The 19496-nt window shown below is 37.7% G+C and overlaps 1 protein-coding gene across 1 annotated transcript in view; it reads right to left on the bottom strand.

The window, feature by feature from the left end:
* Positions 1 to 19496, bottom strand: part of CACNA1S (calcium voltage-gated channel subunit alpha1 S) — a 307567-nt gene that overhangs the window by 243739 nt on the left and 44332 nt on the right. Inside the window, exon 2 of the mRNA XM_063453212.1 lies at positions 700 to 856. Within this exon, the coding sequence (XP_063309282.1) occupies positions 700 to 851 (152 nt within the window). The 5' untranslated portion in view covers positions 852 to 856. The remainder of the gene's footprint in view (positions 1 to 699; positions 857 to 19496) is intronic.

Here is a 19496-nt window from a genome sequence, read left to right on the forward strand (position 1 = left end):
CTTTCTCTAAAGCTGCAATGTTTTACACTGCAGGATTAAAGGGACACTATAGTCACTAGAACAACTTAATGTAGTTTATCTAATGATTATAAGATTTCCCTGCATAATTTTGGATGTAAACACATCTAGAGTGACTCCTCAGATGGCCACTAGAGATACTTCCTGACATTCAGAATCTTTACTCTCTGCATGGAAATGCTGAACTTTCCCCAGAGATGCTGATTGGCCAGGCCTATTTTCAATTATTTCACAAAAACCTGTTGACATACATATTAATTGTATCCTTGAATATTCTATACTTGTGTGCAAGCATGTTCTGTGATTCATGATGACATAATACTGTGTTATTTGATATTACAGGTTAGACGGGAAAGAAAGGGTGCTATACAATCGAACAGTAACCTGCAAAAAGGGAGTATTTTAAAATGGAGGAAGTAGGATAGATAAGGCAGCCTAAATGCAAACACAGCAAGTAATTATTCAAAGCAAAATTAATAAAATTAATGAAAGTATTAGTGCGAGGTAGAAATTAGTAGTGTTTATTTAAACAGTAACAATTAAGAAACTTCAAAACCATTTTTAAAATGGTTTTGATTAATATTGAATATTTACATTGAATGTTTTATATTAGGTTTAATTAAACATGCAAAATGCAACTCAAACAGTGTTAATACACGAAATAGCCTGTATGAAGGATACTTCCACTCCACAATGTTTATGCAGCTTTTCCTGAATCGATTTTGAAGTCCAAGGCAAAACAGGGCACGAGGGGGACGTGGAGAAGGTACCACAAGAGCCTTCTTCTTTTTTTTCTGTGCTCCCTCTTCCATTGCTGTTCCACTTAGATCCATTATACCTTAGATTTAATGTATACAGTCAATTCAAACAGTCAATTGTTCTAGGAATAAATATATAAAAATAAATATATAAAATATATAATAAAACAGTCAATTGTTCCTAGAATAAATATATAAAAAATATATAATATATATATATATATAAACATTTGTTTTGAAAGTGCAAACATTTCCACTTCCTAGTAAATTGCTGTAAGAGAAAATAATGACAAAAAATCCTAACTTATACAAACACTATAGGGTCAGGAACACACACATGTATTTCTGACCATATAGTGTTAAAACACTTTTTAACCCCCTCAGCACTCCTCATGCCCCCCCTAAATATAATAAAATCTGACCTATATTCCAGTCTGCGTGTGCTGACTCTGCCCCTTGACTGACATCATCATAAGTGATGATCTCAGCCAATCACAATGCCTTCCCATAGGAAAGCATTAGATTGTCTGAGATTGTTAAGGAGGCGGGCCGGGGAAGAAGCCAAATGCCGTCCTGGCCAATAAGCCATCTCCTTATAGAAATGCATTGAATTAATGCATCTCTATGAGAAAAGTTGTGTCTCCATGCAGAGGGTGGTGGCACTGAATGTCATTGCTGCACACTGCGCAGCAGTGCCCCAGGAAGCAACTCTGGTAGCCATCAGAGGAGTGGTCGCTGTAGGTGTCCCTAGGCTGCTATGTAAACACTCTCGTTTCTCTGGAAAGACAGGGTTTACTGCAAAAAAAAAAAAAAAACCTGCAGGGACTGACTATCCTCATATCACCACCAGAACAACTACATTAAGCTGTAGTTGCTCTGGTGACTATAATGTCAATTTAATAAATGTCAAGATAATAACAGGTCCACTGAATCTGAATAAATACCTGTCTTTGGTACAGCATAAACTATAATATAAATGGTAATAAATCCTTAAAGGGATAATCAATGTACCATAACAACTAGTGCTGTCTGAGGTTACGGTGCCAGAAGCCCATGGCACTATCTGACGGCAAACTGTTAAACTGCTTAACCCCTTCAGGACCGCTGACGGTTCAGGACCGTCAGCGGTAAAACGTGCGTTTGGACCGCTGACGGTCCTGAACCGTCATAACGGTCTGGGGCTACTTACCTGATCGCCGTCGGTCCCACGGCGGCGATCAGCGCTTTCTCCCGGTCCAGGGGGACTGCCTGTCTGCCCGGGCAGTCTCCCCTCGGCAGATCAAGACCCCACGGCCATGTGATCACTCGATCACATGACCGCAATAGGGGTCCATGTGTCTGCCTGCAGGGGGACTGTCTGTGCTGACAGGCAGTCTCCCTGCATCTGTAAAATCATAAAATAAAGTTAAAAAAAATAGCAATCAGTGTAAAAAAATAATAATATGTATATATATATATATATATATATATATATATACATGTATTATATCTATATATAATATATGTATATGTATCATATATATAATGTCATACTAAGTGTATTTTTATATTTATATATACGTATATTAATATAAAAATACACTTATATTTAAATTACACACGAATATATACAATATATATAATTACTATATATATATGGTATATATATATTATTATAAAATACAAATAATATGTTAATAAAAATAAATAACAAAAAATAAAAATAATTTTTCATAATTAAAAAAAATTATATACATATATGCAATTTTATTCTAACAGCATTTTGATACTGATATATATATATTTATATCAAAATACACTTAGAATGTAATGATATATATATATATATATCTATGTATAAATAAATAAAGAAAAATAATACGAAATATACATATGTCCATATACATAATTACGTAAATAATTTCATAAATATACACGTAGACGTTAAATATATAAATATGTATATATATATATTAAAATTCTACGTGCGTATTTATGTAATATTTTTACCTAATTAAGTAATTTTAATGATTGCAATTTGAGGGACCTGCCTGCCAACCCAGGCCGAAAGTCCAGATAATTTAATTTGCTAGCACTGTGTTTAACCCTGTAACTTTCTATGACACCCTAAAACCTGTACATGGGGGTACTGTTTTACTCGGGAGACTTCGCTGAACACAAATATTAGTGTTTCAAAACAGTAAAACATATCACAGCGATGATATTGTCAGTGAAAGTGAAGTTTTTTGCATTTTTCACACACAAACAGCACTTTCACTGAGGATATTATTGCTGTGATACATTTTACTGTTCTGATACACTAATATTTGTGTTCAGCGAAGTCTGCTGAGTATAACAGTACCCCATATGTAGAGGTTTTATAGTGTTTGTGAAAGTTACAGGGTCAAATATAAGGCTTAATTTAACTTTTTTTATTGAAATTTGTCAGATTGGTTAGGTTGCCTTTGAGAGCGTATGGTAGCCAAGGAATGTGAATTAGCCCCATGATGGCATACCATTTGCAAAAGAAGACAACCCAAGGTATTGCAAATGGGGTATGTTCAGCCTTTTTTAGTAGCCACTTAGTCACAAACACCGGCCAAAGTTAGCGTTTTTTGCATTTTTAACACACAAACAAATATAAATGCTAACTTTGGCCAGTGTGACTAGGTGGCTACTAAAAAAGACTGGACATACCCCATTTTGAGTACCCTGGGTTGTCTACTTTAAAAAAATATCTACATGTGAGGTGTGATTCGGGGATTTATGACAGATAACGGTGTTACAATGTCACTACTGATACATTTAAAATATATATATATTGAAACAGCTATTTCCTACTTGTATTTATAGGCCTATAACTTGCAAAAAAAAGCAATAAAGCATGTAAACACTGGGTGTTTTTAAACTCGGGACAACATTTTGAATCTATTTAGCAGTTTTTTTCATTAGCTTTTGTAGATAAGTAAAAGATTTTTCAAGTAAAAGTCCAAAAACATGGGTTTTTTTTTTTTTTTTTTCCACCATATTTATTTTTTTTTTTTAAATACAATATATGACATAATACAAATAATGGTATGTAAAGAAAGCCCTTCTTGTCTTGAAAAAAAACAATATATAACTTGTATGGGAACCGTAAATGAGAGAGCGGAAAATTACAGCTAAACACAAACAGTGTTAAAACTGCTCTGGTCCTTAACGTACAAACATCGCAAAAACAGGCCGGTCCTTAAGGGGTTAAGAAAGGTTTGACACTTACGTGACTGTGTTGGACTTCTGTGCTGCTTCCCATTTGAGCTGCTATGTTAAAGCAGACCAGAGATCTGCAGATTTTGCAAGCTGTTTTAGATATGCCTCCCCAACCCCCCCCCCCCCCCCCCCCAAAAAAAAAAAAAAAACATGCAGCAATGTTTTTATTGGGGGTATATCCACTAAATTGTTAAAACATAAAACACAAATGTTTTTTATTTGCATGTTTTATGAACATTTTATAATTGTATATTGTGAGAAATGTATTTTTCTAATATTCATTTAAATACATTTAATTTATCCTGAAATATTGTAAGTTGCCATTAAAATGTTGACTTTTTCTTTTATTAGTGTTTGCAAAGCCCATAGGAGTATTTTGTAGCTGAAATTACACCAAATTATAGTTACGGTTTCCTAAGTGCCCTCTGATGTTTTGTTTTTATTTATAGTCAGCAATATTAGTTATTAAAAGGTACAGAGTAACATCATATATTACAAAGTTGGTGCTTCTTTTTATTAAGATATAACATGTTTAATTCAATTGATTTACAAACCAGGTGAACTACTAATCGATATATCTTGCTCAATGTCAGGATATTTCAATTCTCCACTAAAGACTAAAGTCTTGCTCAGATGAGCAGTTTTTTTAAGTTAGTTATGACATAAGACCTTCAGTATTTATAATAAGAAGTTTGTACCATATTCCTACAATTCATGTTTTGTGCCTTTTAACTCCCATGCACATTTCAATGTATTTTTCTTGCATATTCTCATCCACGTCATCATATACCATTTTCTTCAGTGGGGGGCTTTTTCTTATCATGTTGTTTATGAAGCCATAGTTATACCTCCCTGCATGTGAGTTACACAGCCTTACTAAACACTTCCTGTAAAGAGAGATCTAATCTTTAAACTTCCTTCCTGCACAGTCTATTTCATTTAGAGTTTCTTATCTCATGTTCTGTTAATGGTGTGCTAGATCCTGCAATATCCTGTTCTCTGTGTGATTAAAGTTCAATTTACAGAGCTGGAGATTATAACTTATAAGTAATTTAATATCTGGCTACAGCTACATGTACAGAAACAAAAGTGATGTAACTATTAAATGGCAGACAATTGAGCAGACCGGGGCATGATCATATCAATCAAAGCTGCTTAATTAAGCTTGTGTTTTTTTTAAATGCCTATAATATTCCTTTAAATGTTTTAGAAAATTACATCATAATCCAGTTTAGACAAGGTAAAGACAGGGTAAACAAATGAATAAAATAAATAAAAACACGGTTTCATTTTTCCTCTCTCTCTGTATGCTTTCTCTATGCTAACTGCCAGGTGCAAAGGGCGTAGAACAATGATAAATGGAAGCAACAGGTTGAAGGACAAAGAGATGTTTCCCAATTTAATTTTATATTTAAATCATTATAAACACATATTTGTTAAAGTAGAAACAAAAACTGCTAACTATATATATAGTATACAGAAAAGAGGGAGTCAGACCATTAGACGAAAGCTCTAAAACTGGAAGGGTATAGGGATTCACCAAAAACCTATGAAACAATATAGATAGATTGTAGATACTATACAAGATAGTAACAGTTATCCAGGAGCTTACTTAGTGGAATAAAGTAAAATTAAAATTAAATGAAATTCGGAAAGTGGAGAAAATGGTCAAGGATTATAGATTATAAAACATCCGTAAGTGTACTTCATATAGATGTCCAAAATGTCTAAGATTTAACCATTAAATGTCTAGTGTAGCTATTAGATAGATAGTAGGACACAGTTTATAAGAAAAATATAGAGAGACTAGGGTAAACTGTAACCTTTTTCCCCAATTGTTAAAAAAATAAAAAAAATAAGTAAAAATAGAAAAATAGAAATAAGTAAAAATAAAGGATACAATAACTAGATGGTTGAGAGAGTGTTTACAAAGTATCCACTACCATCTATTAGAACAAATTTTATATATACAGAAATCAAGCAAATCCAGCACGTCAAAACTGGTTTGCTTTAGGCAATATATGTATATCGCTGAAAACAACTGTAGGTATCAAAGTGATTATTTATTATAAATTATTAAAATCAAAAAATGAAGTAAAAGTTATATCCACAATGTTAATGCAAGTCAATTGCGGGTAAAAATGCAAGACAACCTTGTAATTCAGCTTGGATGGATACAGATGCTGTTTGTAATCCTCTCGTCCAGATTCTGATCGCCGGTGAGGACGGCGTGCGTTCCACAGTGCATTCCACCTCGAGCCTCACTTCGGGGGAACAGTACTGCTTGTGCGGCGGTGTTAGTGATGCGTCTGGGATCCAAGCTGGGTAAGTCTTCTGCAAAGGTATCCTGGCTGGCTGGAGATCGTGTGGACACTCCTTCTAACTGTCTGACGCGTTTCGTAGAGAATAGCTCTACTTCCTCAGAGACGAATAGAATACCCTCCACATGAGGGTGTTTAAATACCTCTCAGTTGTTTAATTGATTAATTGAAAAATGTAAAAATCGGAACATCTTTTCATTAAATTTGTTGAACAGTAGTGTTGTCGCGAACCCGAAATTTTCGGTTCGGGAACGGCGAACGCGAACTTCCGCAAATGTTCGCGAACGGGCGAACCGTGCGAACCGCCATAGACTTCAATGGACAGGCGAATTTTAAAACACACAGGGACTCTTTCTGGCCACAATAGTGATGGAAAAGTTGTTTCAAGGGGACTAACACCTGGACTGTGGCATGCCGGAGGGGGATCCATGGCAAAACTCCCATGGAAAATTACATAGTTGATGCAGAGTCTGGTTTTAATCCATAAAGGGCAGAAATCACCTAACATTCCTAAATTGTTTGGAATAACGTGCTTTAAAACATCAGGTATGATGTTGTATCGATCAGGTAGTGTAAGGGTTACGCCCGCTTCACAGTGACAGACCAAACTCCCCGTTTAACGCACCGCAAACATTCCTCTATATACAGAGTAAACATGGCTCCCTCTATATACAGAGTAACATGGCTCCCTCTGTATACTGTGTAAACATGGCTCCCCTCTATATACAGTGCAAACATGGCTCCCTCTATATACAGAGTAACATGGCTCCCTCTATATACAGTGTAAACATGGCTCCTCTCTATATACAGAGTAACATGGCTCCCCTCTATACAGGGGCGTACCTGGAGCATTTGGCACCCAGGGCGGATCCTTTATTTGGCACCCCCCTCCCCAACTTTGAAATGTAAAAAACAGCTGCAATTTTGTTTTAAATGTATGTTTATGAAGTGTGTGTATAGTGTGTAAAGTGTGTGTATATTGTGTGTATAGTGAGTGTGTATAGTGTGTACAGTGTGTGTATATTGTGTGTATAGTGAGTGTGTATAGTGTGTGCAGTGTGTGTATAGAGTGTGTATAGTGTGTGTATGCAGTGTGTGTAGTGTGTGTGTGTATAGTGTGTGCATAGTGTATGCAGTGTGTGCAGTGTGTGCATAGTGTGTACAGTGTGTGTGTGTATTGTGTGTATAGTGTGTGTAGTGTGTGTATAATGTGTGCAGTGTGTATGTAGTGTGTGTGTATAGTGTGTGCATAGTGTATGCAGTGTGTGCATAGTGTGTACAGTGTGTGTGTGTAGTGTGTGTAGTGTGTGTATAGTGTGTATAGTGTGTGCAGTGTGTGTATAGTGTGTACAGTGTGTGTGTATATTGTGTGTATAGTGTGTGTATATTGTGTGTAGTGTGTGTAAAGTGTGTGCAGTGTGTGTATAGTGTGTATGCAGTGTGTGTCCCCAAGCCACTAGTCACACAACCAAATAAAAAAGCCCCTACCTACCCCCCTCACCCTAAAAAATAGTGAAGGGGGAATAAAATTACTAACTTGTAAAGTAAAATTCAACTTACTATTCAACGTCTTCTTCTTCTAAAATCTTCTTTTTTTTAGCCCCAAAAAAGGCCAAATAAAAAGCCATCATACCCGTCGAACTTAAAAATAAAATAAAAAACCCGAGCACAAAAAAAAATTAATCCATCTTCACCCATGGAGGGCTCCGTGTCAGTGTTTATCAGGGATCCTTAGGATAGGTGTCAATCCATATCTGCCAAGTGACCCTATGTAGGGGGAACAGTCCCTATTCTGCTCTGTGTCAGTGTCTGGAGGGAGTATCTGCAGTAACACAGAGTGTCTGGGGGGAGTATCTGCAGTAACACAGGGTGTCTGGAGGGAGTATCTGCAGTAACACAGAGTGTCTGGGGGTAGTATCTACTTGTAACATTTATATGCACTAAAAAAAAAAAAAAAAAATTGAAAAAAAAATAAAAAATGGTTGCAGCTTCCGAATTAATCTAAAATGGATGCTGTCCAGTAGGTGGGAGGGTCTGCTAGGGAGGGTGTGCTGCTGATTGGCTGTAATGTGTCTGCTGACTGTGAGGTACAGGGTCAAAGTTTACTCAATGATGACGAATAGGGGGCGGACCGAACACCGCATGTGTTCGCCCGCGGTGGCGGACGCGAACATGCTATGTTCGCAGGGAACTATTCGCCGGCGAACAGTTCGGTACATCACTATTGAACAGTCTCATTGGTGATCATTCAATACAACATATATATCCAAAGATAAAACTATAACAGTTACATGTACATTTATGTCTTAGGAGATGTAATGAAAAATAAAATAAAATGAAAAAGACGAAATTAGATAAAAATAGAAATGGAAATAAAATAAAATAAAACATTCATTCAATTATTTTTTCTTCTTATACATGATGAAATTGATATGAACAAAATCGGTATAAAAAGAATTGGTATAAAAAGAAAGAGAAGAAATAAAAGGAGAAGAAAAGAAACTTCTACAGTCATATATTTGTCATATAAATAAATAGATTTTGTACATAAATTAATTTTTAGATAATCTGATTATTAGAGACAAATAGATAGATATATGTTCTGCTATTACATATAGATAACTGCATAAGCCGCATAATGTATGAATAAATAGCAAAATATATATTAAAAATTAGGAAATGATCATACGTCAGCGAAATATATATCAAAAATCATAAAAAATTATTAGATAGATACGATGATATTACAAACAAGAAAGTTATCATACGTCTAAAATATACATCGGTAATGTTTAGACGGGGTCTGATATCCTGGAACGAAACACAAGTATTAGTCTAGGGAACAATCATAGCATAAACATAACTTTATAGTTAAAATACATAATTTTATAATTAAAATAGAGTAAAAAACATCATGGGATACATGAACTATTAGGAAGCAAAGTAATATGCATTAAAAAAGAATAATATATATTACAAATGTGATGTATATTAAAAATATCATATATATTATAAATCTTATTAGATCATATGTATATATGTTAAAAACAAGAAATCCCTAAAAAGGTTTAGTCTCAATTTAGGATGCTATAAAGGACAAGACCATATGATTCTGTGTATAAACCTTCTGTATATTTAAAATCAAAGCGTTGTAAGGATAGATATAGTATATATGTGAGCAGATAGATATAAAAGAACATATACACTATAAGCGGAAGAGGGGGGAAAAAAGGGGGGGGGGAAGAGGAGTAGCCCTTGGGGAATGGAACGTGATGAAAACGTAATAGGACAAAAAATCTTAGACTACTAGGAGACATCTCCACTTATCAGAGAATTGTAGAAGACCCCACTTTACAATATATGGAAGAAATGAAAGAACTGCTGGAATATGGTAAAGAGAGGGGAATTATCAATGAGAGAGAATTTAAATACATGTGTATAAGATTCCCACGGGTACCAGTGTTTTATCACCTACCCAAAATACACAAGAAACTACAAAGACCACCTGGAAAAGCAATCATTTCCGGTATTGGGTCCCTCACATCCAATCTGTCAGAATATGTGGACCACTATCTGCAAGGTTTAGTTATATGTCTCAGATCATATCTTAAGGATTCCACACAGATTCTCAATCAACTATCAGATTTTAAATGGGAAGATGACATGATTTTAGTTACAGCTGACTAACCTCATTATACACGGTTATCGAACATTTACAGGGCTGTGAAGCCATCCAATACTCCCTGGCAGTATATTCTGAGCTGAAGAATGACCAGATAGATTTTTTAATACGATGCATAGCATTTATTTTAACACACAATTACTTTTGGTCAGAATGCCTTTTTTATTTACAGATAGAGGGTAACGCCATGGGAACACGTTTTGCGCCAAGCTACGCTAATCTTTTTATGGGGAAGTGGGAAGATGAATTTATATGGGACCACTGCCCCTTTGGCGCAAAACTGTTCCTGTGGCGGAGATATATTGACAACTGTTTTTTTTTATATGGAAAGGTGACCAAGAATCTCTGGAAGAATTCAAAATATACTTGAACAATAACCCATACCATCTTAAGTTCACCTTTGCACAATCCAAAGAAAAAATCGAATTCTTGGATTTGAACATATATGTGGAAGAAAATGAAATACATACCAAGACCTTCAAAAAGAATGTAGACTGTAACAGCTTCATTCCGTTTGATAGCCACCACAGACCAGTATGGCTAAGAAACATTCCCCAGAATCAATTTAGGAGGATTAGACATAATTGTTCGAAACTGGAGACGTGCAGAGAACAATTGGAAGAAATGAAAGAGAGATTCATTCAAAAAGGATATCCTGAGATACTCCTGGGGGAGGCCTTAGAAAAAAACATTGACTATACCACGTGAAGACACACTATGGAAGAAAAATAAATCTATAAAGTCATCCAGTAACACTCCAGCATTCATTACCAAGTACAGCAGCCAATCACAAACCATACAAAAAATCCTGAAGAAACATTGGGGAATATTAAGAAGTGACCCAAGTTTAACACAATTTATTGAAGAAAATCCACAGATTATTTTCACAAGGGCTCCTAATCTTAAATTGTTGTTAGCACCCACGACCAGGTCCGAGATCATAAGAAGAGAGGACGTAGATACGAGAGGTTTCGTGAGGTGCCAAAAACGTGCTGGGTGCAAGAATAACCCTATGACGGAAATTAGAAATACAAAATTTATATCACTAAATGATAGAAAAGAGTACAAGATAAGAACTGAGATGAATTGTAACACTTCAGGTGTTATATACCTCATCACGTGTCCATGCAAAAAACAGTATGTAGGACGTACTAAGAGACCCCTAAAAATCAGAATAGCAGAGCATATTCGCAACATCAAAAAAGGTCGGATGACCCATAATCTCTCAAAACATTTTAAAGAAATGCATGGAGCTGATCCAGCAGGACTTGTATTTTTATCCATAGAAAAAGTAAATGTGCATTGGAGAGGAGGAAGTATAGATACTAATCTCGATCAAACTGGGGCAAAATGGATTTTCACTCTTAACACCCTGGTTCCCCATGGTCTCAACGTAGATTTTGAGCTCAATGCCTTTTTATGATCCGTTTTTCCATTTTTTATGATCGTTATTATCTTCTGGAATTGGGATCTACTTTTTAGTATACCTTTCACTTTTTAATAATTTGAGTTATATTGCAATATATCCCCCCTAGTTCCTTGAGTGTTTTTCAATATACTCTCTCAACATATTAAATAGAAGTGGGTTTTAAATACTCTATCTCCGTATATATTTTGTCCTATTACGTTTTCATCACGTTCCATTCCCCAAGGGCTACTCCTCTTTCCCCCCCCCTTTTTTCCCCCCTCTTCCGCTTATAGTGTATATGTTCTTTTATATCTATCTGCTCATATATATACTATATCTATCCTTACAACGCTTTGATTTTAAATATACAGAAGGTTTATACACAGTATCATATGGTCTTGTCCTTTATAGCATCCTAAATTGAGACTAAACCTTTTTAGGGATTTCTTGTTTTTAACATATATACATATGATCTAATAAGATTTATAATATATATGATATTTTTAATATGCATCACATTTGTAATAAAAAAATGTAGAAAAATTTGAAGATGATAGCACTCTCAGGACTCCAATTTAAGATTTAACTTTTAATAGCTTACAGAGTAAAAAATCGGCGTTTCAGTCTGCTATTCACAGACTTTCATCAGGACTAATACATGCAGGGCAAATACACACTTATATACAGATATGAGAACAAGCAATTAACTTACCCACCACCGGAATAAACTCCCACTCCCTGTCTGTCCGGTCCGAAAAACGCGCGGGTTCCGTCGTCGGTCACGTGTGCGTACGTGACGTCATCACGTGGCGTTGGCGTCATTACCGCGTCACGTGATCGGCCGGGATACAGTCTCATTGGGAGAATGTTGCTATGCGACCAAAGTGTCCATAGCAACTAAAAACAAACGTAAACACAGCACAAGGGACCTTTACATAATGTGTATATTGGGTATAACCCAAACAATCTTCCCAATCCAATGCACTATCACATGTGTGATACACATCTAAGCATAAAAACTAAGGTATCATAATGTCCTCAGACAATACTGTATGATATAACGGGCCATACAAGTGACCTCTGCACCACAACACGCTGAGCCATAGAGATGGTGCCTAAACCCGTTGGATAGGTACCAAACTCCCACAACAGCTAGTGTCAGGGTAAGCATATCATAGAGAAGCATCTCATAGAAAAGCAGACAGTGAATACTTCTCATTCAATCCATTAGGGTGGACAGTTTGTAATGTCCTGATCCAATACAGCTCCCTCTGCAGGAGCATCTTCTTGCGGTCGCCTCCCCTTCTAGGCATGGGAACATGATCGATAGCCATCAATTTCATGGATGGGAGAGTATGTCCTAATTCAAGGAAGTGTTTGGCAACCGGTAGTTCGGATTTATTATCCCTATATGCCGTCCTGATGCTTGATCTATGATTGCGTATTCTTTCTCTCAAGGGTAGATCTGTCTTTCCGATGTAAGTTAACCCACACGGACACATTAGTTTATAGACCACAAAGTCACTCGTGCACGTTAGACGGTGCTGTATTCGATAGCTAGTGCCTGTGTGTGGATGGGTGAATGTTTTGCCTGGGATCATGTGCCCACAGGTTACACACCCCAGGCAACGATAGCACCCCAGGTTCTGCGCCGTTTTTTCCTTCAAGTAACAGTGTGTAGGGTCTGTCTTTACTAGTAGATCCTTCAGGTTTTTATTCCTTTTATAACAGATCATTGGTGGTTGTTGGAAAATGGCCGGTAGAGTGACATCGTTTTTTAGTATTCTCCAGTTGTCATGGATGATATCCCTGAACTTCAGTGATGATGTAGTATATGTAGTGGGGAAGACCAATCTCTTGGGCTGTGCCGTGGACGATGAAGTATCTGTAGTTGTAAGGCACCTGTTGAGAGCTTTATGTAGCACGTAGCTACTGTATCCCCGCTCGCGAAATTTATTCCACATACTCTTAAGTTGTTCTTGAGCATTGTTAAAGTTAGAATTATTTCGCAGCACCCGGAGAAATTGTGAATAGGGCAATGAATTTTTTAATGCTGTCGGATGGAAACTGCTCGCCTGTAATAGCGTATTGCGATGCGTGGGTTTGGAGTACAGTGTATAGGCCAGGCTGGAATCCAAAAAGTCCACTGAAGATGCATCCACCACTGCTGTGAGTTCTATATTGGGCGTACATGAGTTAATCTGTACAATCATCCGTTCCACCTCCATTTCATCCCCCCTGACTAACATAAAAATGTCGTCGATATAGCGGGCGTACAGCAGAATACGGTCTTTATAGGGTTCCAAGATGTAGTTGGTCTCAAAGTTAAACATGTAACCATGTGCATACATGGGTGCCATAGCAGCACCCATGGATGTTCCTGCAATCTGTCTATACCACTCAGATTCGAGTCTGAAATAGTTTTGAGACAGAACAATGTCCAATATCTCCAACGTGAATTCTATTGGAGGGCCAGCATAGTATGTGGACACAGCTAGAATTGATCTCATTGCCTCAATCCCTTCATGGTGCGGTATTACTGTGTACAAGCTTTTTACGTCGCAAGTCACTAGGACAACAGGTTCAGAGGGTAACAGCATAGCAGACAATCGCTTAATGAAGCTCGGAGTATCTTTGATGCACGTAGGAAGATGTTCTGTGGATTCCTTAAATAAATGGTCCAACCATTTTGCCAACGGTTCTAATACGCCCCCTATTGCGGTTACAATGGGGCGTCCAGGAGGTATCTCTTTGTTCTTGTGCACTTTGGGCAGTGTATATAACACTGGGGTTCTGGGTGCTGTTGACTGCATGTATGTAAATAGTTCCATAGAAATGTAGTTGGAGTGCAAGCCTCGTAGTAAACAGGTTTCAATCAGACGGATCACTTGTTCCGTAGGGTCATTCGTCAACTTAAGATAGGTCGATTGGTCAGAGAGTTGTCCCAAAATTTCGGAGCGGTAATCAGAATAATTTTGAATAACAATCCCGCCACCCTTGTCAGCTGGTCTAATGACGATGGTCTTGTCACTAGCCAGTGACTTGATTATTGCTCGGTCTTTTTGTGTACAATTGGAGTGGTGTAGAGGACTTTCTTTCAGATAGTCCGATGATTCTTTGTGCACCGAACGTAGAAATGTTTTGATAGAAGCCTGATTGGGCATGGGATCAAATGTACTATTTTTCTTAAATTGAGCAGACATGGTAGAGTAGTCAGTGGATTTAAAGAAGAAATCCTTGAGTCTTAATGAGCGGCCAAACTTGTACAATTCCACCTCCCAGTTTAACGGACTTGGTTTAGAGGTGGGAACAAAGGATAGTCCCTTGCTTAATAAGCTCACTTCATCTGTTGATAAAATTCTTGATGATAGATTAAATATAGGAACTATCTCTGCTGACGGGGGGGTCTGCCTCTTCCCCCAAAAGGTCCGCCCTTGCTGACCACGTCTTGTGATGTGTCTGCGCCTGACACACCGTGTCTGCTCTGGTACCGTGTCCGTATACCTGTATCCTCTGATGACGATGTCCCTAAAAAAGGTTGTGATGTGCCAGTCGCACCACCCTGTTGTCGTGTAGGCCTTTGTTCACGAGGATATTCTGATTCAGACGTGGATTCACCTGAGGTTTTGTCAATGGTATATTGTCTAGGCTTACTAATAGGTCTCCGTTTCTTTATAAAGTATGGTTGATCGTTCTTCCCACTCAGCCATCTATACACTCGATGCTCCTTATAGTCTGCGGTTACTTTGTCTTGTTTTTCTCTTTTAAACCTTACAAGATCTGTTTTGTAATTTTTGATGTTTTCATTTAGCTTTAACAGTCGCTGCAGATTCCACTGCTGATAATAGTACCGCTTGTTTGGTTTCCAATTCGGATATTTTTCTTCTGACCTGTATGAGGTCCTCTTTCACGTCCTCAATAATAATGAGCATTAAGTCTAAAGAGCACTTATTCAAGACAGAAATCCATCTCCTGCACACATGTGGTTTTAATCTTCCAATGGTGGGGATATTCCTCACACGAAACCCTCTTGGAATTTGTAACTTCCTATGGTACTCTGATAGAAACAGGCCATGCGAGTCTAAATCGGTTTCTCGTTTTCTTAGGCGTAATAGTTCAAAATAAATGTCCCTCAAGGACGTAGTATTACGCAATTCTGTAGTGGATTCAGCCCAACGGATCCTATCTGCATCCTCTTCACTGTATTGCCATGTTTCTGCTTGGTCAGACAAACCCCCAGCAAGTGAGAAAAAATCTTCCATAGATGAAAAAGAAAAATCATATGCAATGTACTCCAGTAAATAGTGGTATAGACCAGAAACTGAATAGTATCACAAAAATATATTAGAAAAATATAAGGGACAAATCTCCCTATTCAGGGTGCATAGAAAGTCAGCTCAAGCCACTGAGCTATGGATACACAAATGGAAAATAATCTTGCACTCCATATAGTAAAAAATACTTGCCCGGTGCTTGTCAAGCAAAATGTAAAATTTGAAGATGATAGCACTCTCAGGACTCCAATTTAAGATTTAACTTTTAATAGCTTACAGAGTAAAAAATCGACGTTTTAGTCTGCTATTCACAGACTTTCATCAGGACTAATACATGCAGGGCAAATACACACTTATATACAGATATGAGAACAAGCAATTAACTTACCCACCACCTGAATAAACTCCCACTCCCTGTCTGTCCGGTCCGAAAAACGCGCGGGTTCCGCCGGCGGTCACGTGTGCGTACGTGACGTCATCACGTGGCGTCGGCGTCATTACCGCGTCACGTGATCGGCCGGGATACAGTTTCATTGGGAGAATGTTGCTATGCGACCAAAGTGTCCATAGAAACTAAAAACACAGCACAAGGGACCTTTACATAATGTGTATATTGGGTATAACCCAAACAATCTGCCCAATCCAATGCACTATCACATGTGTGATACACATCTAGTCATTGGTAAAATATATACATGAAATACAAAGTATGTAGGCAGAACAGGCATAATAATCAATCTGACAGAAAAGCAGAACAGGCATATAAATCAAAACAGAGAGGAACTAGAAGCCAAAAAATAATAAAATAAAAATAATTGATGTGTAAAGGCACAGAAAGTATATATCATGGGCACTGATTTTAAGCATTGCAGAGTAATTAATAACGCCAGCCAAAACCTCTGTGTCTATATCCACATATATTGCAACACAATAATAAGAGAAAGAGCCACTGTCAAAGCCAGGGATATATCCCAAGGGTTAAGTAAAGCGAGTAAAGTATAATGGGTGAGTGCCTATCCCCCTGGGTGGGCAATACTACCCATGTTATTAACTCGCCGTAAACAGAATAAATTTAATCTAAACAAAATAGATCCTGGAATTGAACACCTCAAAAAATGAACGGAACTATTCCGAGTGCACACGAAGTGTGTATGCTTACAAACAGGAACCCTATTATGGAACAGGGATGTCTATCCCCTAGTTAAAGATGAATACTATATACAACACAGAGATATGTATAAAGCTACCAAGGAAACGAACAATACCCTGATTTGCAGGGGAGTTGGGGCCTATCCCCCAGGGTGGGCATCACTATCCCCACTCTGCCTCCGCAGGGTAAATAGGTGCACAAAAGAACAAAGAGAAATAGGAACCAATAATGAAACCAACTGTTGTCCTAGGCGCCAAAGCGGAGTACCCGGACTGCACAGGGCTCCTAAACATCCATGACAAAGCCATCATAAGCATAAAAACTAAGGTATCATAATGTCCTCAGACAATACTGTACGATATAACGGGCCATACAAGTGACCTCTGCACCACAACACGCTGAGCCATAGAGATGGTGCCTAAACCCGTTGGATGGGTACCAAACTCCCACAACAGCTAGTGTCAGGGTAAGCATATCATAGAGAAGCATCTCATAGAAAAGCAAACAGTGAATACTTCTCATTCAATCCATTAGGGTGGACAGTTTGTAATGTCCTGATCCAATACAGCTCCCTCTCCAGGAGCATCTTCTTGCGGTCGCCTCCCCTTCTAGGCATGGGAACATGATCGATAGCCATCAATTTCATGGATGGGAGAGTATGTCCTAATTCAAGGAAGTGTTTGGCAACCGGTAGTTCGGATTTATTATCCCTATATGCCGTCCTGATGCTTGATCTATGATTACGTATTCTTTCTCTCAAGGGTAGATCTGTCTTTCCGATGTAAGTTAACCCACACGGACACATTAGTTTATAGACCACAAAGTCACTCGTGCACGTTAGACGGTGCTGTATTCGATAGCTAGTGCCTGTGTGTGGATAGGTGAATGTTTTGCCTGGGATCATTTGCAATATATATTATTATTTTTTAATGCATATTACTTTGCTTCCTAATAGTTCATGTATCCCATGATGTTTTTTACTCTATTTTAATTATAAAATTATGTATTTTAACTATAAAGTCATGTTTATGCTATGATAATTGTTCCCTACACTAATACTTGTGTTTCGTTCCAGGATATCAGATCCCGTCTAAACATTACCGATGTATATTTTAGACGTATGATAACTTTCTTGTTTGTAATATCATCGTATCTATCTAATAATTTTTTATGATTTTTGATATATATTTCGCTGACGTATGATCATTTCCTAATTTTTTTTATTTTTTTTTTTAATTCTTTATTTTTGGTGTGCATAAAGGATTACAACATTGCTTGTACAGCCACAACAGCTCTCACAAGCGCAAGTTTCAGGTAAAAAAGAACAAGTATGTGGTCTGCATGGAAACTGTACACATTTTTTACAAGATTACTTAACATCGAGTCATCAACAGGTTGAGTTGAACAAGATTAAAATATAACAATGTATGGGTACATGCTTGAATATTTGTGTGTTGTCAGGTTTATTTCATGAGGGAGAGTGCTTAATAAGACATGCTAAGTACAAGCTGGGTAGCTACCTCTGTCCTACTAAATTCCTTTGTCGATTAGTCACAGTGTCATACGACTAGTAGTTATGATGAGTTTCCTCACTTTAGTGTCTAGGCAAGTGTATTACTATGGCTCTGCTGAACTATGTTTAGGTGAGGGATATGTATATTGTAGTTATTCTAGCACGGTGTCTCCTTAGTTGGGCGTTAGAAGATATTGCCCATTTATGTACAGTAGATATATGTTGATATCGCTTTTCAGGGTACACAACTAGCCAGGACAGAACACCTTACATCAGCATATGATCTGCGCTAAAAATACTGGTTAGTCAGTTGCAGGTTGTCAGGCTTATAGAGTACAGGCTTTCCTGGTTGTCAGTGACATTAGCATGCAGTAAGGTTCACCTTTAAATTACATGTGCAATATATGAACTTAGAAACTTAGAAAACTTAGAAAACATTGAAATAGCTAGCCATAGCTAGCCATATGCCTCTAACAGTGCATGAGAGGTGAAGTAGATAGGTGGTACACATGCTTAAACAACTCCGGTTCTCTCACATATGTGGCGCTCTAGCTTAGTTAATCTGGGGTGTCAAGTTACTATATAGCAGGCCATGACAGTATGCTAGCTAAGTAATATAAAAAATAGGCTGGTCTGCGCTTAACAGTGCGAGTATTCAGCTATTAAGGTAACGAGTTAGTGGTTTATACTGTGCTAGGCTTTTGTTTTACAAACAAGCTTAATACATGTTATTTAGGCAAATTAAAGAATAAAACTGGGATAACTTATGGATGCATATACATAGCATGTTCATTTAGTTTAGGCACATTTGCTGAGGTCTGACAGGGTCCGCAGGGTCTGACAGGGTCCAGTCCGGCCTGGTCTCGGCGCCATATAGGCGTTGCTCGCATGAGGGGAGGCAGATAATTGTGGTGCCGGTTCTCGTCCCGCTCCGAGTTTCAGCTTCTCCTGCAGCCTCATCCAAAAGTCTGCAAACAGTTGGTCGATGCGGGCTGGCAGGTCGCTGAGTTAGTGAGCTCAATACAGATAGTGAATAACAAAGAGTAAATCCTGGTTAAAGTAGGTTAGGTGAAGATTAATGAGTATTCATCTGTCTTGGCTGCCTGAGCTTTGAGAGAGTGGTTACAAGTTATGCTAGACTGCG

The sequence above is a fragment of the Pelobates fuscus genome, chromosome 1 (assembly GCF_036172605.1).
Source record: "Pelobates fuscus isolate aPelFus1 chromosome 1, aPelFus1.pri, whole genome shotgun sequence".
Taxonomy (NCBI): domain Eukaryota; kingdom Metazoa; phylum Chordata; class Amphibia; order Anura; family Pelobatidae; genus Pelobates; species Pelobates fuscus.